The 19303-nt window shown below is 44.2% G+C and overlaps 1 protein-coding gene across 16 annotated transcripts in view; it reads right to left on the bottom strand.

The window, feature by feature from the left end:
- Nucleotides 1-18106, bottom strand: part of prom1a (prominin 1a) — a 65674-nt gene extending 47568 nt beyond the window's left edge. For 10 of the 16 annotated variants that reach the window (XR_004615175.1, XR_004615176.1, XR_004615172.1 and 7 more), the window contains exon 1: nt 17485-17719. Coding sequence is in view for 8 of the 16 variants with exons in the window: in XM_034597981.1 (XP_034453872.1) it covers nt 17485-17719 (235 nt within the window). In the remaining 8 variants the exon portion in view is untranslated. Of the gene's footprint in view, nt 1-17484 lie in introns of all 16 variants that reach the window. The other 6 variants (XR_004615173.1, XR_004615174.1, XM_034597985.1 and 3 more) reach the window with 4 other exon arrangements.
- Between the last annotated feature and the right edge of the window lie 1197 nt (nt 18107-19303).

The raw sequence follows: 19303 nt of genomic DNA, 5'->3' as shown, positions 1-19303 counted from the left end.
GCTATATTTAAATCCTATATGCAACATAAACATGTTTTTCACATCTTATACTCACATTGTATTTTAGTATGTCCCATTCCTACCTAACCTCATTACATTGTCTTTAAATGCAAACAACTACTGCAACTTCACATCTCTTGTGTTTTTTCTCTTGTTTATAGGCTTATTCGTTGTTCTATTATATTATATCTATTTTGAGCTGTTTTAATTCTTCCCATCGGTTTTATTGCTACCTGTGCAATGCCCTTGACCTGCTGCTGTAACACAATGATCTACTTTGGGATCAATAAAGTACATCTATCTATCTATCTATCTATCTATCTATCTATCTATCTATTTATCTATCCGTCCATTTATCCATGGACAAACTATTCAACAGCGACATTTTTCCTAACTAACCTCGGACATGTTTTTCTTTACAGTCATTTCTATCATTAATTGACATGTGCACCTACTAACAGCTGACACAGCTCTGGACACTTAACTCTGTATTGCTGTTGAATGCAGGTTGGAGTCGTTTATGCTTTGTAGTGAGCGTAGTTACAACATGCAGCAGGTGCACTGCAGGAACTGGACTGTGATTGGAGCAGATCGTCACAGACATGCACCGTCTGCTACTAGAAACACGTTAATGCTGCTGGAGTTGAAGAAAAGGAGCCAATTTTCATTTATTCAAGCAACTAAACGAGTGAAATTGAAAATCAGGAGGTGTAAAAGAGCTTAAGACAGAAGGGAGGATCGCTGAAGCAGGAAAAAACAAAGATGTGGAACAGGCGGAGACAGATGGATGAATAAAAAACAGGAATCCTGGGAAAGAATGTGAATACTAAGAGAGCAGTAGAAGGATGAATTGATGGATGGATGCATGATGGATGAATGTGGAGGAGGGATGGACAGGTGAGGGATAACGTTGATGTCGTGGTTTACTGACGGCAGCGTGGCCAAACCTGAGTGAACTGCAGCACGGAGAATTAAATTCTAATCAACTTGCACCAGCAGCCAAATCAACACAACTCTGCTTCTGCCCTTCCTAAGCCCCGGCAGCCGCCTGCGACAACACCCGCTGCTCACAGGCTTATTAAAACATATATAAATAAATAAGCCCGGCCACGAGATCCGCTTCCACACCACCACGACGCAGTGGTGCAACAAAACAGAACCAGTCAGGGATGCTTTCTCTTTTTTTTACTGAACACAGGGGCGGTGTAGCAGACGACGTGGATTCTCCCTGACAAAGTTATCTGAGGACACTCGCACCGAAGCGGAGAGAGCTTTGTGTAGAGAATTAAATTCAGCAAGGGGTTGTAACACTAATGCAGACAGGAGAGTCTTCTTGGCGTTTTTCTGTCGCTGAGGTGACATAAACAGGATGTTTGCTCCTGCCCTCATCCTTCACACTCCTGTGTAATAACTCGCAGGATTTACATATAAATGCAGTTTTCAGTTTAAAGCAGCTGTAATGGATGTTATTGTGTTAACTGGAGATCGAATGTGAGAGGGGGGGTCACCTCTGGTTACCACCCAGCTCTGCAGGTCCCCTCAGGTAAGAGGCAATTAATTCAGGTGCCTCACAAAAGTGCTGCTGCTCCGCATACAATGGACAAACTGTTGATTTTAGCAGAACTACAGACTAGTCATTTTTCAGACGTGTCATTTTCAATTTTCCAAAGACAAAAAGGAGGCTCTGCTGCCGAGGTCAGACCCAAACTGAGCGTTTGTTAACACGTTCGTTTGGAATAAAAACAATCGTTAAAGAAAAGCGCAGCACAGAAGGAAAGTCAAACCAAACAAGTAGAGAAATTAAGCCAAGAACTGTTTGTAACACTAACTCACTGGATCCTTAAAGACCCGTCACACCTCCTGTCCTCTGACTTTGACCTGTTACCTTCAGGACGATGTTACAGAGACGATAAGTGTCAAGCTTTCATTCATCCCAACTTCTATCACTCTACTCAATAAGGAAACATGTTGATTCGACCGTGTATCTCAACAACCTTTACACTGTGTCTGGCACATTTTATTCTCTGGTTTTTAGGTTTTACATCTTTAACTCCTTTGAGTGTTTTCAGGGCAGGTGCAATATTCAACTCACTGTTATTCTGCATATACATCCTTGTGTACTGTTGTTTGTGTTATTTCCCCATGGGGACAATCAAGTACATTTGATTTGATTTGCACACGTGGTGACATGTCTTGCAGTCAAGGCGTGTTGGTACCCAGGACGCCTCCAGGTGCCTCCAGGAGGCGTCACTGGGCCTCAGCTCTGTGATCACACGCTGTGAATGTCGAGTAACACCAGGAGCTAAACACATCTGAGGGCTGTTTAATCCTTGTTGCTGTGCGGAATAATGACATTTTAGGAATTTTCAAGTCATGGCTTCGGTGATTTCAAGATATTTAACCTTTACTCTATGAACATTGAAGTAGGATTCTGCAGATTCTGTCCACATACACAATAAATAGTGATTCCAATCACATTACATTTTAAGTTTGAGAGAAGACAGCACTGGTATTTGATTGACAGAGGGTGAAAGTGGGCAAATACCCAGAGCTGAGTATAGGGAGAGAAAATATTGGGCCAGTGCCTGGTTGGTGTTTGCTTTGCTTCACAAAGATGAAGATAAACCGGGAAATCTGATTATATATCATTTTCGCAGTGAGCATCAGTTTTAGCCGCTCCTGTGTTAACACGTGTTAAGTCAACATGTGTGTTGAAGCTGGATCTGTCTCTTCACACATGTCTGTTCCCAGTGTCTTCAGCAAGAGTTGTGCTTTTCCCCCATTAAGATACTGAACTGTTTCACATCCATTACGCGATTGTGACAATATTCATCCTTAGATTTTCATGTGGTGATGAAGGAACCAACCTAAAAAATTAAAGTTAACTGCAACTACTAGCACGACCTAACAATAACTACCGTATATTATCATAACAGAAATTATGGTGATGCCTGAAACACTATGCTAATTATTATAGTTCCATCAAATCCTAATTTGGCAGCTGTCTTCCAGTGAATGTTAGCACACCACGGACTTGGCATTTAACTGAAATGGTTGTGTGTGTGCGTGTGTGCCGGGGGCTGATTGTATCACAGCTGACTTCCCATGAGCTCGGTGTAAAAACACCTCCGCACAAGGTAAACACTCTGTTACCATAGAATCGTTACTATGGAGGGAGAATGGGCTTTTAACACAACTGAGGGAAGGGAGGAGAACACACACACACACACACTCTCTCTCTCTCTCTCTCTCTCTCTCTCTCTCTCTCTCTCTCTCTCTCTCTCTCTCTCTCTCTCTCTCTCTCTCTCTCTCTCTCTCAAACCTACAAGGGGCATGGACAGACATTTAATTTAAAACTGCTAATCTTTCTCACCGTGATCCCTGAGTAACAACGCTCTCACCACTGACACATGCAGAAACTGAGCGGTTTAGAGAGGGAGAGCGCCTCCTTCTTTGTCATCAGTGCTGGTGTAACTAATACACACGGTGTAAGTTCACGTAGAGACGACTTAACAAGCCGTGACAAAGTTATCCCTCACATTTCAATTCAGAAAGGAATATTTCTGCTGTTTCCTCCTCCTGTTAAGAGACGTTCCATGTGTGTAGACACAGTAAACGTACACGTGTGGGTGTGTGTGGGGAGAGCACTTCACCGTGGCCTTGCATGTAAACAGCTGGAGTCCCTGCACACTCCACTTAATTCTGTTTTCACACAGCGGTCGGATGAATCCATGGGTGAGACGTGCTCATACAGAAAAGAAGCGTCCACACATCTCTAATCTGCTCGGATCAGCTCACATGCACCGATACATCCGACTGTAAATACGATCCAGTGCAATGCACATTTACTATTTTAATAAACTTGACAGCCGCCCCTCCAGTGGAAATCACACCGATGGTTAGAGATGCACGACAGTAGAAGCACAAACACACACTCTCTCTCTCACACACACACAGACACACACACAGAGATAAAAATAAATCTAGGCGACATGGCAACAGACACTAATAAAGCATGTTATATTGCGCAGGGACTTGCTGCAATCTCATCCACGGGTTTAGAGGAATGACGATATGAATCCTGCCGGGCTCTGAATAATAAACATGAACTCAAGTGATGTGACTACAGAGATATGCACAACAATACTCTGTCTGTCTGTAATACACACTGTCCTCGACATGCAAGTTGGTGCTGTATTGTATGTTTGTTATACTTGAATAGCAGTGTAGTAGTATTCATAATAAAACACCCCATGAAAATTGGTGGAAAGATGGAACACGAGCCGAGAAAGAACCTCTTAAATATTAGATTTCCCAGTGAATAACAGATAAAATCAGGCTCATTTGGGGGATTGATTTCTCTGAGTTAGCTCCTGGTGCGAAGGGAAATAAGGTTTCTAGCCACTTTACTGCTACAAACCTGTAACTGCCACCAATGTGTAGCTGAGATCATGTGAAATCAGTTGGGAATCAACAGTTTATCGTATTTTCTTAAATAGTTTTGCAGCTTTGTCCAAAGGAACATGAAGGATTTGGTGCGGATCCATAAATACCACACAGGGTGTTGTTTTGTTGGCTTTGCTATGAGACCTGATTGAATTTAAGGGGACTGAGGAGCATTGAGTGCCATTCTAGTTTATATTTGTTTGAGGCTTCAGGCAACACTGTGCCGACGTATTTCAAGGAGAAGTTTTTTGTTAAATATTAAAAAACGACAAAATGTGTCCCAGGGACGTTTTTCCAATCACATGCTGACACACTCCTCTGTATGCAAAGTGTCTAACCTGCTGTAGTTTATCTCTAAGAGTTATAAACTACATTTAAATGAACACATCTTGCACCAACAATTCCTGTGACTTTCCCAGGCGGCCGATCTGACACTCACACCCTCGTTTTGCGCGCTGCCTGGAGATGAAACAAGCTTCTGTCTCTTTATGGATGTAAAACTCAGTGAAACACCACAAATACCTTCGAGGTGGATGTTTGAAAATGTTCATCTTATCCTCATTTGTATGATTTATTTCGACGAGACAACAAAGAGACGCTCTTGGGGATCAGCGATGCAGAGCGGTGCAGCGTAGGAGGATATGATGGAGAGAGTATTGCTTTGGGTCGGGCCACATATCCAGACTATCTTTAGATGAGGTCGACCAACGTAGTCATTTCTAATGCTCTAAACCTTGTATTTTCTCACAACATGGTGAGAGCCACAAGACAGAATGACAGGATTTCTAAATTACACGTCAGCAAACCCCATTTGACGTTGTACCAAGATGAAAATAATAAGAACATTTACAGAAATAAAAAAATCTGTGGTATTCTACAACTTCAGAAAGCTACAGACCAACAATTGTCCAGAAGTTTGAAGAGAGCTGGTTTCATAATAGCAGGTTTTGGGATCTTCTGTCCACAGGCCTCTTTATTCTGACCTTACGGGCTAAGTAGGTAATTGACGGTCCAGGGACAAAAGGACAGTCGGTCTGCTGTGGAGTCTCTTTGGCAAGCTGACCACTAGACAACCAAGCGGATTGTCTCTGCAGTCTGACCCAGGCCAACAACATCCCAGATTACCGTCGGCTAATCAAGGCTGAGGCCGAGCTGCACAGGTGACAATGACAGAAAGGAAAGGAGGCCACAGAGTGAGATGGTGGATCCTGATCGTGGTGGTAGATCGAGGACTATGATTACAACAAGACTGCTTGATATACAATATGTCTCCTCAGATACTATTACTGACAATAACTAATATTTTCTTATGTTTAAATACTTTAAACATTGACACACTTTTCTATTATGTTAGTTTCTACTAATCAATGTTGTAAATACTGTTGTTTTGGTGATGTACACACAGCTGTTATCGGGTATTTTGGTAGTTTTGCTCTTGTAGGACAGAGGACGTCGTACCTTGTTAAGCCCTATGAGACAGATTGTGATTTGTGAATATGGGCTATAGGAATACAATTTGATTGATTGATTGATTGATTGATTGATTGTGGAGAAGAATTTCCTCAGGAAAGCTGTTTTCACTAATTAACTCCAGAAAAAGTCCCAAAAATTGGGCCCAGATCCTTTTTGGACTTTGACATATCTCGCCTTCCTTCCAAGCCGATGTCTTTGTCTGTCTACGTGAAAAGTTCTTCTTTTTCATCCTGAGATATTTCTATTCTTGTATTATTTCACCAGGGGGAAAAGGAAAACATCCGCAAAATGACCGGAACACCCACCCACCACCTTAACCCCAAAGGGTCAACGCTACTTCCCTTTGTTGTACACAGTTGACCCACTGCCTGTCATTGCAGGCTTCATTACACATCCTGAAACTCCTCTCCAGAGTTGTGACACGGCCACATTCCCGACCCGTGACACATCCCATTCAAGGGAGCTGTCAGTGCGCTGCTGAGCGACAGCTACAAGGACCTTGTCAAGTGGTGTGACGAGCGGCAGCGGGGCCAAATGCCACGTTGGCGAGGACGGCCGTTCGGAGTCCTCCTCTCCGGTGTTGGCAGGTTGACCCCCCCATGCCACACATCTGCAATTAAAAACTCACCATGCCCCCAGAGTCGACTTGCAGCGGGCACCACTGCGGCCGCCAATGAAGCGGAACAAAGAGACAGAGAATGCATGAGTTGCCATCCATTCAGCGGGGCTGAGCCGCTCGCCTCGGCCTCTTCCTGCTTGGCTACCCAGGCCTGACCCAAATATGACGTCCCCGAATGAGACGCGGCTTTAGCAGCACCCGGGGAAGTGACAGCTCTTTCTCCAAAAAACACTCCCTCCATTTATTGCTTCTCCCAGTTCTCCCCTTTCTTTAAATAAGCCGATATCTTCTCAGCCTTTCTTGCTCCCGTGATCTTTCGATTTTCTTCTCCACTTGTGCTTTCGCTGCGTCCGCCTCTGCCGTATTTCTCTACTGCTCTCTGTCAGATAGCTGGGAGCTTAAGCTGATGGTGGCATTATAATATTACCTTGAAATGTCTCAAACTTATCTTAATGCCATAGCTCTTATCTCCCCTCACTTACTCTGCTAATGTGCCAGGCCCTGGTGAAGCGCGCGTTCCAAATGAGATGCATCTCTTCCCTCCCGGAATCGAGGAGCTGTCAGTTGGGTCGATTGATCTACTTCTTCCCCTTTATACTGTACAAACACGTTTCGACAAAGAGACTCAATGGCTGAGTGAATGGCTTTCCTCTTTTCAAAGGGTGTCAGGCAGCTCATTGCGATGCAGTGAGTCATGAATTCAACAGTTTGAATTGTCTTAGAAGAACTCAAAACAAAAGGTGCATCGGTGAAAGACCCAACTCTGATTATAAAAGCACTTCTTTGAAGCACAAGTACTTTCAGGGACTTTGCCAAAGTAACCAAACACCTCGTAACTACTGTTCTGACAGAATTAATACACAAAGAGCTTTTTTTGTAGGTTATTTAAGTGCAGATGCAGCGGCAGCAGCGGGGGGGCTGTGAGTCTGGATGACAACCGGCCCTGGGGATTCTCCTTTTGAAGGCAAACTGCTTTTTTCTCTCGCACGTACCGGGTACAGAGAAGAGAAGAGAACAGTGGTAGTGTTGACAAAATCAGGATGAAGTGAACAATGTTTTTTGGACAACCTTGAAATAATTGAGTCAATGAGATTCCAAACTGATGCAGTAGCCTTTGGTGCTTGAGGTTCACTTTACGCGTTAGATATTATGTTTTGGGAACACGGTCACCTGACCAGGAACTGCAACGTCCTGGTTTCATAATGTTGTTCTCTCTTGTGTCCGCCCTCTACTGTTGCCTGATGAAGATAAATCCCTAAATATACCTCTTATCTGTGTTTAAATCTATTAGATCCAGATTTTCATTTGCATCTGCACTAAATTACACACTCAAAGATATCAGTCCCCAAAAATGTGCCAGATTTACACAAGATCAATAAATTCTAATGAATAGCCGATGAATTCAAGTCAATATGTTCCACCTCTTGTTCTCCAAGCAGATCTGTTTACATGTCGGCAACTAAATCAAACATGATCGGTCAAACCCAAAATCGAAAGAGATTCGGCATATTCACATTAGTCATAGACAAAGGTTCATTAATATCTAATAGTAAGATGAAATAATAAATACACTTGCCTCAGTTAAAGGTTAAAGTTTTATAGTTTGGAGCCGAGCTGAAGACAATAATAAACACCTTGAGTTTTACGTCTGTACTTTCTAATTAGCTCGTATAAAGTTAAGCTCCTTCATCGTATCGATTTCTTAAAGCGTGGAAACCCACTCCTCTCACACGACTGGTCCTGCTCACGCTCTCGTAGCTTCATGCTGTCGTCTCATTAACCTTCAGCTGGTTTTCATGTTGTAACTGTTTGTCACATTTTCTAAATGGCATAATAATTACTTCAGGTTGAAGCGGTTTTCATTTACAGCCCCTCGTCTGTCTGCCTGAGCCTCCACAAAGACTAATCCCAGATTTGTGGATCCATTTCAAGAGTAACAACACGTAGCTGGAGGCTATTTTGATTATCTATTCACGGGACAGGAGCAGCAGGCGAGGAATTAAAGTGCAGTACAATATTACTTTTTGTGTTCTTATTATGCAGCTTAATCTTCTCTCACAAAGCCGGGGTGGCGGCGGCAGCTTAAATGTAAAACGAGTCGTGAGCGATGAGAGCGTTACCACGTTTGTAACTTTGACCCTAATGGACAGAAATTAAAAGCGTGTTTGTCTCGTCTTTTCACAAGTGAGAACAAGATGCGACGCAGTGTCACAGATTGAGAACAGCAAGTCTGAATAATTCAGATGGTAATTGGACGATTTATGTTCCTCTGTGAGTAAATAACCGATGTGACGACACAAAGTAAAAAAACAACCATCGCCCCCAGGTGGCTGGCTGCAGGAAAGGTCATGAACCCCACCTCCTCCATGTTAGCAGATGGGACAACAAAACACATCCAATCAATTTTTTACAAAGATAGTTTCTCTATGTCTCTATGAAAGATAAAAACTTGCTGTATAATATCATATGTGTGCGTATTCACTCGATTGCCTCTTCAACACCTGATGAAAACCTAAACTCTGCTGCGGTGACACGTCGCCCCTGGCGATCAGCTGGCATTTCGCCGCGGGCCACTGAGGCTGAGGCCGTGTCCTGAAGCGTCCCAGATCCCAGGGCCATCACTGTCAGAGCCGTGACATGACTGAACCGGACAGCAGCACAGAAGCACTGCAGAGGAGCCGTGTACATCACTCTCTGCTGTGCAGATGCCACCGTACGACGGGGCCAGGGAATATGGCAGAGATGCAAAATTACGGTTCGACGACTGCTTCCTGTTATGTGAATCAACGTCATTTATTTGGACAGAACATGAGACCTAGTAAAGATCGTTACCACACCTCTTTGTTTACATGGTTATATAATTAGATTACATGATCGTAGGAGTCCAGTCGATGAATCTTCTCACCATCCTGTTTGAGGTTGTTTATAACAGATGGAAGTTTCGGTAAAGTTTAAAATATGGAGGAGATGAATGCATCTCTCACACTCTGACTTGTTTGTGCCGTTGGGCCTCGGGGCAGATTTCTAATCCCACTGACAAACAACATGATCCCTGTTTTTCTGTGTGTGTAAGAAACGAGAAACATTGGCTACGTGTTCTCTAAACTGCTTTTTAACAAATATTTGTAACATAATGCACAAAAACGAAAATGGAACAAACGTTTCTCAGGATTTGATAATTAATAAGCCGCTGAATATTACTCATAATTCTGGCCATATTTGAATCTGCCTGAAGACAGGAACAGAAGTATGAAATATACATCGGCAGTGTTTTAATATTACCAAGCACAGCTGCTACTTCATTTATTAAGCATAGCAGGTGGTGCTCGGACCAGCGTGGTTCAGATTGATGACAATGAGAAGCACTAATTAGAAATCAGACAGAACAAAGACTAAACACACAGATAACACAAAGTGCTGCTTCCTCTTTCGTGTCAACGAGACAACTCTGTGGGTAAAGCAGGCGCGAAGCAGCAGAGAGATCCAGAGAGTCTCAGGGTCATTCAGCCAAAGTGTTGATTCTGGTTCAGCAATCGCCACAGAGCCATCACAGCGATGTCAGAGCACGTTGAAGCGTAAAGCTTGTAGCAGGGTCGCAGCTAATTTTACTGTTCAACTTCCACACATCAACAGGACGGACGGAGAGAGGAAGTGAAACAAGAACTTCTGGGTTTCGTAGGAAAAAACAATCGTCATTACTCGTCCCAAAAAATTCTGTCCTGGAACATAACCTGGACATCAGACTTGTCTATAACGACAGCAGGACACGGAGGACTTCATAATGAAGAAGTGTTCAAATAAAATAATTTACTTCTAATCAGTTGAAGATTTTAGATTAAAAATGAGTGTTGGACCAAATGATTTTCTTCTAGTCTTTAGTAAATCTGATACAGGAGTTGTAGCTTGTGTAACAACAAGTGAATTATTTTTTAAAACTAAAAATCATCATAGTTTCAGTTCTTGTAAAAGTGCTGAGGTGCTGCAGTAACTACTTGGTTACGGACGATAAACCCCCGGAGCATGTTTTGCTTTTTCAGAAAGACTGAAGAACGAAAAGCTGAATGAGAGCAGATATTAAGTAACTAGTGGAACAGAGGATTGTGAGCTGGCTGTTACCACCATCATCCGTCTATTCAGTCATCCATCTATTCTACTGCTGCTTATCCACAGTCAGCCGCAGTCAGATAACTTTTCCGAATTGTTTAAATAAAGAGCTGACACAGTTTCAGTGTCATTTTTGTCCCGGGTGTTTTTGCGCCGGGTGGCCTTTGTCTGTCTGAATGTGCCACTGAGCTGCCACTGAGCTGCCACTGAGCTGCCACTGCCATCTGCGACACCCCCGTCCCACAAACTGCTCGAAGTCCGTGGCTCTGTATGTGCAGCTGAAGTCACTGTGACCCTTTAACCCTCACACACCCCGAGCATCTGAGCTCCCACCGCACCAGCAGGGAATCTCCCACACAGCCACACATGCACAGGGAGGAACTGAGATTTGATACGAGCTGTGGATCACCAGTATTTTGATATTCACTGCTGTTTTTTTATATTTATATGAGTCATGGGCCAAACAGTAGAGTCAAAGTACACGTCAAATGAATGTGTGTATTCAAATGACGTCATTTACTTACATTTTTGTACAACTGAGGATGAGTTGTCCATCGTTACATAAAGTCTAGGATTTCAAAATAAAATGAGCTTGATCCAGGTGTCACAGTCTGATTAAAACACGTCTGCACTAACTTGATCTGTGCTGTGATGTAATAAAACATGGGTGTTGACGAAAATATCAAAATAGGACATGGAACCTTCGTTTCTTCAAGTCGTTGGTGGATCCACATGTTTTTTTGAGACATGATTCAGATCTGAGACGTTATGATTGCAGATTTTAAGGCCGAGCATCTAATGATAATCTCTGCAGACGAGCCCACTGCTGAAGAAATCCCTAATTAGGAGAATGTTTGCAACTGGCTGGAAAAATGATGAATAATAAAATATAATGACTCATGACTTAATTTCCATGTTTTTCTTCCCAGACTCAGACCTAAAGTGTTTGTCCCTGACTTCCTGTTAAACAAAGGGTCAGCGGCGACAGACGGACGCTCAGGTTGTTGCTCAAGGACGCCTCAGCACAGCAGGTGCTCGTAGTCGAGGGGCTCGAGCGGCGACCTTCCGGTTAGAGAACGTTTACTTTTATGATTTTAAATCAAAGCTGCAGCTTGAAAGCGATCAACTATTCATATTATATAAATATAAGTGCCATATAGGCAAGTTTTTAACTCCAGGTTTGCTGTTGTCAGCCTCGGTTTTCTATTGATCAACAGTCTCTTTATGAAACCACATTTAAATTCACTAGATCTGGATTTTTTGTTGGATCGACACCGAGTTATCCTAGATATCGATTTCAAGATCCATGAATTATTCTCTGACAAATCAACGAATATGTAGAAAAACACCAAATCTCACAATATTAGAGAAAGAGACCACACAAATTCCACCAAATTTTATGTATTCTTTCGTGAACCATCCCAACGAGCTTCATGCTAATCGCTCCGGTGGTTTTCACGTAATTCTGCACACAAACAAACACAATCTCCTCAGTGGAGGCAGTTACAGATTGACACCTGGAAGCCACACAGAACAACCCCCGTCTGACCTGTTGGGTCACAGTGGGTCACTGGAGCTGCTTCACTTCCCCATCACACAATCCTGCTTCCCTTACTCCTGTAAATCCATTCTAACCTCCTCTTTCATCATGTCTCTTGCAAACCTCCCAACTCCTCAACATCTTAATGCATCCTAACAACCTCATACATCAAAACTAAATTCCAAAGCACGAGAACAAAGCAAAGTTGGACCCTTATTCTTGTGTGTAGTTGAGCTTCATCAGAATTTAACCTTAAGAGGATCTGTGCTGTCACTGTTTCCTCTTCAGAGGATGAAAGTGACAAAAATACAAAATGTCTGCTGCTTTATAATTCCATTAAATCTCTGATGCACTTCACAAAGCGCTTGGATCTCTGCCTTGTCCTTGGTTAGAAATCTTTTGATATGTTCTCCTCGGGTTTCTTTCATGTCTCCGTGTCCTTTATGACGCCGCCTCAGACAGGAAAAAACATCTTTTGATGGGTGTTAAATAACAAACATGAGGTGGGATCATATAACCTGACCTGCATGTTTCCATCTTGCAGATTGCGCAGTGATATTTCGCCTCAGATCACAGTGGTGCAGTGAAACACAAGATGCATAAACCAGCGAGAAGAACCAAAATCTCGCCGGCCGATGGGTTTCCTTGGCAACTGTTGCTGTCCTTGAATTAATGCCAGATTTTCACCAGTCCTCCGGTGCCTGAGTTGCACCTAGGCGAAGGTTTCTTGAGAAGAGGGAGCACAGACACTAATGAGGAAACAGATTCCAACAGGGATCTGATGCACGACAGCGGCTGGCACCGTCTCCCCAGCCGCGCTCACCCACAGGCGGGAGACGATACAGAGGAATCTGCAGAGGAATCTGAATGCACCTCTATTCTCAAGTGATGGCTGACTTACACCCAGATTAATTATACGACACGGAAAAAAACAAGGAATCCGGGAGGCCGTAAATATGTTAACTTTACTGTTTGTGTTAATTAGCTTGAGCAGAGTAGTGGAGGTTTTTCCTTGAAGCTGAAGGTCACAGGCTCCTGATGTGTGTCCCCCCACAGGCACGTTCTCCACCGAAGTGTCCTTGAGCAAAACACGGCATCACTTTTTAACTCAGTCCCTGTGAGTCGAGCTGGACACAAGCATCAGAGAAAAACCTCCAGATTCCACACTCCCGGCTTCATTAGAGTCCCTTTCAGACACAAGATATATCATCTGGAAACCATGAATGCCAATAAGAAATTCAATGTCAGCCCCGATCCAAGTGTCAACCCATCGTGATGCCATGTTTGGCATTTTGTTCGGCGCCATGTTGGTTTTTTAAAACCATAAGTAACAGGAGCGGGGGGGTGGAGTCAGAGCTCGAGGACACTGCACCCATTGGACAGTACTACCTGCCAATCACACGGTGTCCACGCCCCAATGCATACATTGCTTTATGGTCAATTCTACACAATAAACATCATGATCAATTCATTTCAACAATATATACGACCAATGCAGTCGCCCTCTGCTGATCATCTGAGAGAATACAGGTTTTGGACACTTCCTCGTTGGCTTCACTTTCCAGACCCGGAGTCTACGTCCATTTTTATATACAATGAATGGATATTTCACAAAATAAAGGAAAACTTTCATCTTCTGGTGGCACAAGAGCAAAACACTTCGTATGATTGAACCTCAGGGGAACATGAATGTCTACACACAATTTGATTCAGTATGTGTTGAGAAAATCCAGTCCACACGTACGTTGTGGATTATATAAAAACCTTGTTCAGCCAAAACCACCAGAGCAGCCAACTCCCTCCTCGTTTTAAACTGTCCTCTCTGCCAAGTGCAGGAGGAATAAATTAATATCCTGTCAAATTAAGGCCTCAACAACAAATTAAGTCTCAGCCTCCGTCGGGCGATGCAGGTTGTGAGAAAACGGAAAAATACTTTCTCCTTCCCCTTCAATGTCATTAAACTTTTCAACTCGCAGCTGTTTCCCAGCAGCCTCCTCTCGCACATCAGGTGCCTAATGTCGCACAGCAGCGCCGCGCTCTCCATTAACGTCCTGTCGTATCCGTACGAAGGGAATGTGAACGTTTATGTAACAGTCACCTGTGTCTGAGTGACACGAGGCCATTACTTTAACAGCTCCATAAAAACAGCAGTGTTTCATATTCCCATATTAAAAGGGTTATGATCTTGGACACGGGGACGTGTGTGTGTGTGTGTCGGCATGTTACATTTGTGTGTTGGTGAGAGAGTGTGTGTGGGAGGGAGATGGAGGGGGTGAGGGTGGGGGGGGGGGGGGGGGGGGGGGGGGGGCGTCAACTGCTCCTGCGGGCTTCCACACTGCAGTGAAAAGCCGTTAGAAAATGTTGGAGAGAATATGTCACTGTTCATTGGCTCTGTGTGGGTGTCAGCGATAGACATTTGTTACTTTCATCGCTAATAGCACCTCCCACGAGCTGCTCACACACTTTGATACAGAGGATGAACTTGTCGGTCGACGGCATCGGACACACGGTGTGAGATCAATGGACGTGTAACTGACACAGTGACTGCACAGAGGGAGACGTGATGGGGCGTTGGTGCGAATCGTACAGCGACATAACGGGTGTCCAGCCGAGTCGTTCGGGGTTCGAGCCACTTAACCAGCAGATAAGGGCTGAAATCTGGATGTGTTGTCATGAGCCCTTTCCTGCAGGTGCGGTTTAGAGATGCTCTTCAATACCAGCGACATCTTTTTTTGGCAACTTCAGGTTCACTTAGAGGCTTTTTTTTAACTTTCACGATCCAGCGGGAGGTGGAGGCACCACCCTGCCAGCTTTGTTTCAAATCAATTACATTTTGTTTGCAAAGGCCACATTCACACATCTCAATTTTGCTTCATGGGGCTTAACATGGTGCAACATCCTCTGCCCTTAACCCCTCGACAGGAGTGAGGAGAAACCAAAAATAAACCCTTTAACTCTCCGAGAGAGTCACGAGTGAGGGATCCCAGAATCGACAGATGTGCAGTAGATGTTGAGTGTAACTGAGCACATCAACACAATTATTATTGTTATTGATATTTACAACGTGTGTAGTTGCCATGTTCTCTCTGGGGTTTTTCCTTTGGTTAGTCCAGCTTCCTCTCACAGTCCAAACACATCCAGGTTTTCTTAATCTGAGACTGTAAACTGTCCGTAGGTGGGACATGTCTCTATATGTCATCCATCCCGGGGGTTTAACTGTCCATGTCATACTCCATCTTCCACCCAGTGCGACTGACTCCACCCCCCCCACTGCATCCCTCAAAGGATAAGTCATATAGATAATGATTGGATGGATGGAATCCAGCTGATGCTGCATTTATTTAAGGCCAATATTGGTAATGATGTCAAGGAGTTTGAAAATTATCTCACAATATTGACCTCTGGGTGAACTGAGCAAACTTTAGAAAGCTATAAAAAAGAGTTTTATACCAAACTGTTTTGGCAACATGAGTCTGAAATCACTCCGAGGGAGCAAAAGTTCAACAAAGAGCAACAAAGTGAGATGTTAGACACTTTTGTATGTGTTTTTGAGGTTTAAGTAATCAATTAAATGTATATAATTGATGAATCGCTCATTTATTGAAGTTGTAGCTGGTTTTCTGGTTCAAGCCTCTCAGATGTGATGATTTGCTGCTGTTTTATTTTATATTATTGCAAATTCAATATCTGTGGTTTATGGATTGAAAACAAGATAAAGGTGATCATAATGATAATGATCTCTGCACAGGAAAGACAAACTGATCTTTTCACTAGACCTCGAAAGTCCATCTGCCATTTGTGTTGTGTTCTTGGATGAACTGTCTCTTTAAAGCCCGACCACAAGATATTAGTAGTAGATTTGTTTTGCATTTTTTTTTGCTGGAGTATTCTGTGATTCATTCTTGAACTGTCTGCTGGACGGAGGTTAACTCCGTGGCTTACCACAGGCTGAACATCCACCCAGTCTCAACAGAGCTCCACTCTGACATCTGCACCACCTCCAGTCACAAAACCACTGGAGTGGAAACCATTCACTGATGCTTTTCCTCACGTGTCTTGTAGATTTTAATGTAACTCACAAATGATGTTTCCCAACAAACGGCACGGTGCACAAGGGAATTCCTGTAACGCTCTGGTACACGAATAACATGCTGGGCAACTCCCAGTGGTTTGCTGCAAACCAGACCTGGCAGATCACTGGATGCTAAATATCCTCACATGCACGTTCTTTATGCCATTATTCTGAACCGAACACAATAAGAACGAATCCCTCTGGGCCTTTTCCAATGACTGAATATGCACAGCCGTTCAGGACTGTTTACAAGATGCTGAATTATTGTGTACGACCCGACAGTTTCCGCATGATTTCCATTCTGGCTGTTGCATCATTTGGAAGATGCACCCATGAATGCACTAACAGTCGAGCAGTGGTCTGTACCATAGGATTAGACCGTGAGCCCCTAAGTGCTGGTGACAAACTGGAAACTAAAAGGCCAACAACATATGGCACAGGGGTTTATGGGATTACGCAATTAACAAGGTGACTCAGGGAGCTGTTAATCTGCAAAATGTCCCCGAGGGGAGTATATGGACACTGGGACCGTGACGCATGGAAGGGGGAGACGCGTGTTTTGAGCGTCCACGACCCGATTAAACGCAGACACCTCTTGTGTGTTTGGTTTAAGCAGTCAGGTCTAATTGTGTTAAATGTGGAACCGTGCGTCCTGACGCGCTCGGTGCGTCTCCAACGAACGTTTCACTCCCTCGTTCAGGCCAAAAACACACAACAACAACAACAACAACAACCGTGGCTTGTGTGTGTGTGTGTCACCGAGAACCCGGTGCAGTCAGCAAGAGGTTCATTAAGTGTAATTAACCTGACACAACGTGCGCCCCGGGCACAGACACCACACTCCTGTCAGCTCCGATGCGCGCAAATCAAAGCGCGCGCTGCGTGGAGCTGCTGCGTGACGCACGGATTGGGCCACACGTCCGTGAGAGGACACTGCTCGTCTGATGGTTGAGAATCATTCATGAAAAGCAAATTAGACTCGTGTGTGTGTGTGTGGGCGTGTGGAGTCATCTGGGTTTTTATATAATCTGACAGGGAATCGTCCGGATTTAAGCGGAACACAGTGGATGTGGATGATGCGTTATTCTCACGGATTAACACAACAGGACCCGCTCTCCTCACAGTGTTTTGTTCCAACACAATCACAAGTGTTTATTCCCAGTTGCATCCCATCTCTCCCACACCCACACCCCCCTCAGGGACTCCATGTACCTGGAAGAGGAGTCTTACCTTGTGGGAACGCGTTGGGCTGCACCGCGTACAGGAACGTGTGCACCATGTGGAACAGGATCCCTATCGGCCCGGGCTCGTAATGGGCCAGAGTCTCGTAGAGTCCCGCGGGCACATAACCGAAATCCAACTTTCCCGGGGGTGGCAGTCTCCGCGGCTCCTTCTCCAGCTGGAGTTCACCGGCCGCCAGGAGCAGCAGCCCCGGCAGCAGCAGGAGGATCCCGGTCCTCCACATTGTGTCCAAACGACAGATAACAAACCCGAGTGTCTCTGTCTTCAAACTGGGGTTAAATGAAGCCGAGTGCGCGCTGGAAGCTTCTCGCCTGGTTCCCTATCAAGAAGAGGGGGAAAGGGGCGAGAGTAGAAAAGTGTCCCGGTGGATGAAGGACCGCAGCTTCTCAAGTGGCGCTGCCCGCGGAGAGGCTCTGTCTGCGCATCGTTCCCCCGCAGATCTGAGGCTCCACCGATGGACGCGAACCGGGCGATCTTCTTCCCCCCCCCAGTCTCCGGTCTCCAGTCCCACCGAGATGAGCGCGCCTGTCGCTGCCGCTCCGGCATCCGTGCGTCACGGGAGAGGGCGGGGGTGCGCGCCGCCGCCGCTCGGGCGTCTGCACAGGGAGGACCGGTCCGGAGGGAAGCGCTCCTCCTGCTGGGAGAGGAGGACTGGGACCAGAGGAGGAGAACTGCTGCTATTTCTATGTTTTAAATGGATGAACACAAACATTTATCAACTGAAACATGTTCAGACTGAGAGGAAATAGGCAGCGGTGGAATTGATGTATAAGTACATTTACTCATCTGCTGTACTTCATTAAGCTTCAATTTAAAGGAACCTGATTATTAAATACATATTCAAATGGTGCAGAGTCCCAACTGCTTTAAAAATAATCTACAAGTATTAGTGCATGATTTGGAATTTACTCAAGTAGAAAGTGTGATGGAAAATCTACTTAAACATCCAAATTAAAACTCAGTACTTCCATTGGATTATATGCAAAGTGTAATAATAATGACAGTGGTGGATGAGGTACTAAAACATTTAACTTAAGTAAAAGTAAAAATACACAAAATGTACTAATGTAAAAGTACCACATTGACCTTCTTTAGCGTCTTTGAGAACTTTGAAAAGCGCTATTTAAATGCAATGTATTATTACTTGAGTAACAAATACTTGCTTTTAAATATACATTGAGTATTAAAAGTAAACGTATACTTACTGAGTGAAGCCTACTCTCTAATGCAATGGTCTATTTCTTACACCATTAAATGTGTATACTGCATATTTTACAACCATAACACAGACTCTCGTATTAATGAAGAATGCAGCAGATGATGTGAGTGAAAACACTAATAATACAGGTATTTGCTGATACCTGTAGTAGAGTAAAAGTGAAAAGTACTTGAAAAGTAAATCTACTTCAGTACAGCTACATAATAAATGTACTATATTACACCCCAGCACTGATAATTTGATAATTGTCACTGATACCATGTAAATAAGAGTTTATTCAAGCTGTTTGGTAGTTTTATCTACAATCTTCTGTGGTGAATGAAACATTTCAGAACCATTTCCCCTCAAACGAACTTTCCATGTCTCCTCTCAAACAGGTGCTCTCTGTCTCCCCGACCTTTGACCCCCCCCAGAGGGCAGACACAGGATACCTGAGTCCAGCCCAGAGGTGCACCCTGATTGGTGGAGCAGCGATCAGGTGGACGTTTTGCTTCTGTCTCTCGGCACAATAAGACTCTTGTCCTCTCCCCCCGGGTGCAGATGGGGCCCCGGGCTCTTGGATACAAGGGGCCCTCCTGTTTGGGGAAA

Source organism: Hippoglossus hippoglossus, chromosome 10 (genome assembly GCF_009819705.1).
Source record: "Hippoglossus hippoglossus isolate fHipHip1 chromosome 10, fHipHip1.pri, whole genome shotgun sequence".
Taxonomy (NCBI): Eukaryota; Metazoa; Chordata; class Actinopteri; order Pleuronectiformes; family Pleuronectidae; genus Hippoglossus; species Hippoglossus hippoglossus.
This window is presented reverse-complemented; position numbering and strand designations above follow the sequence as displayed.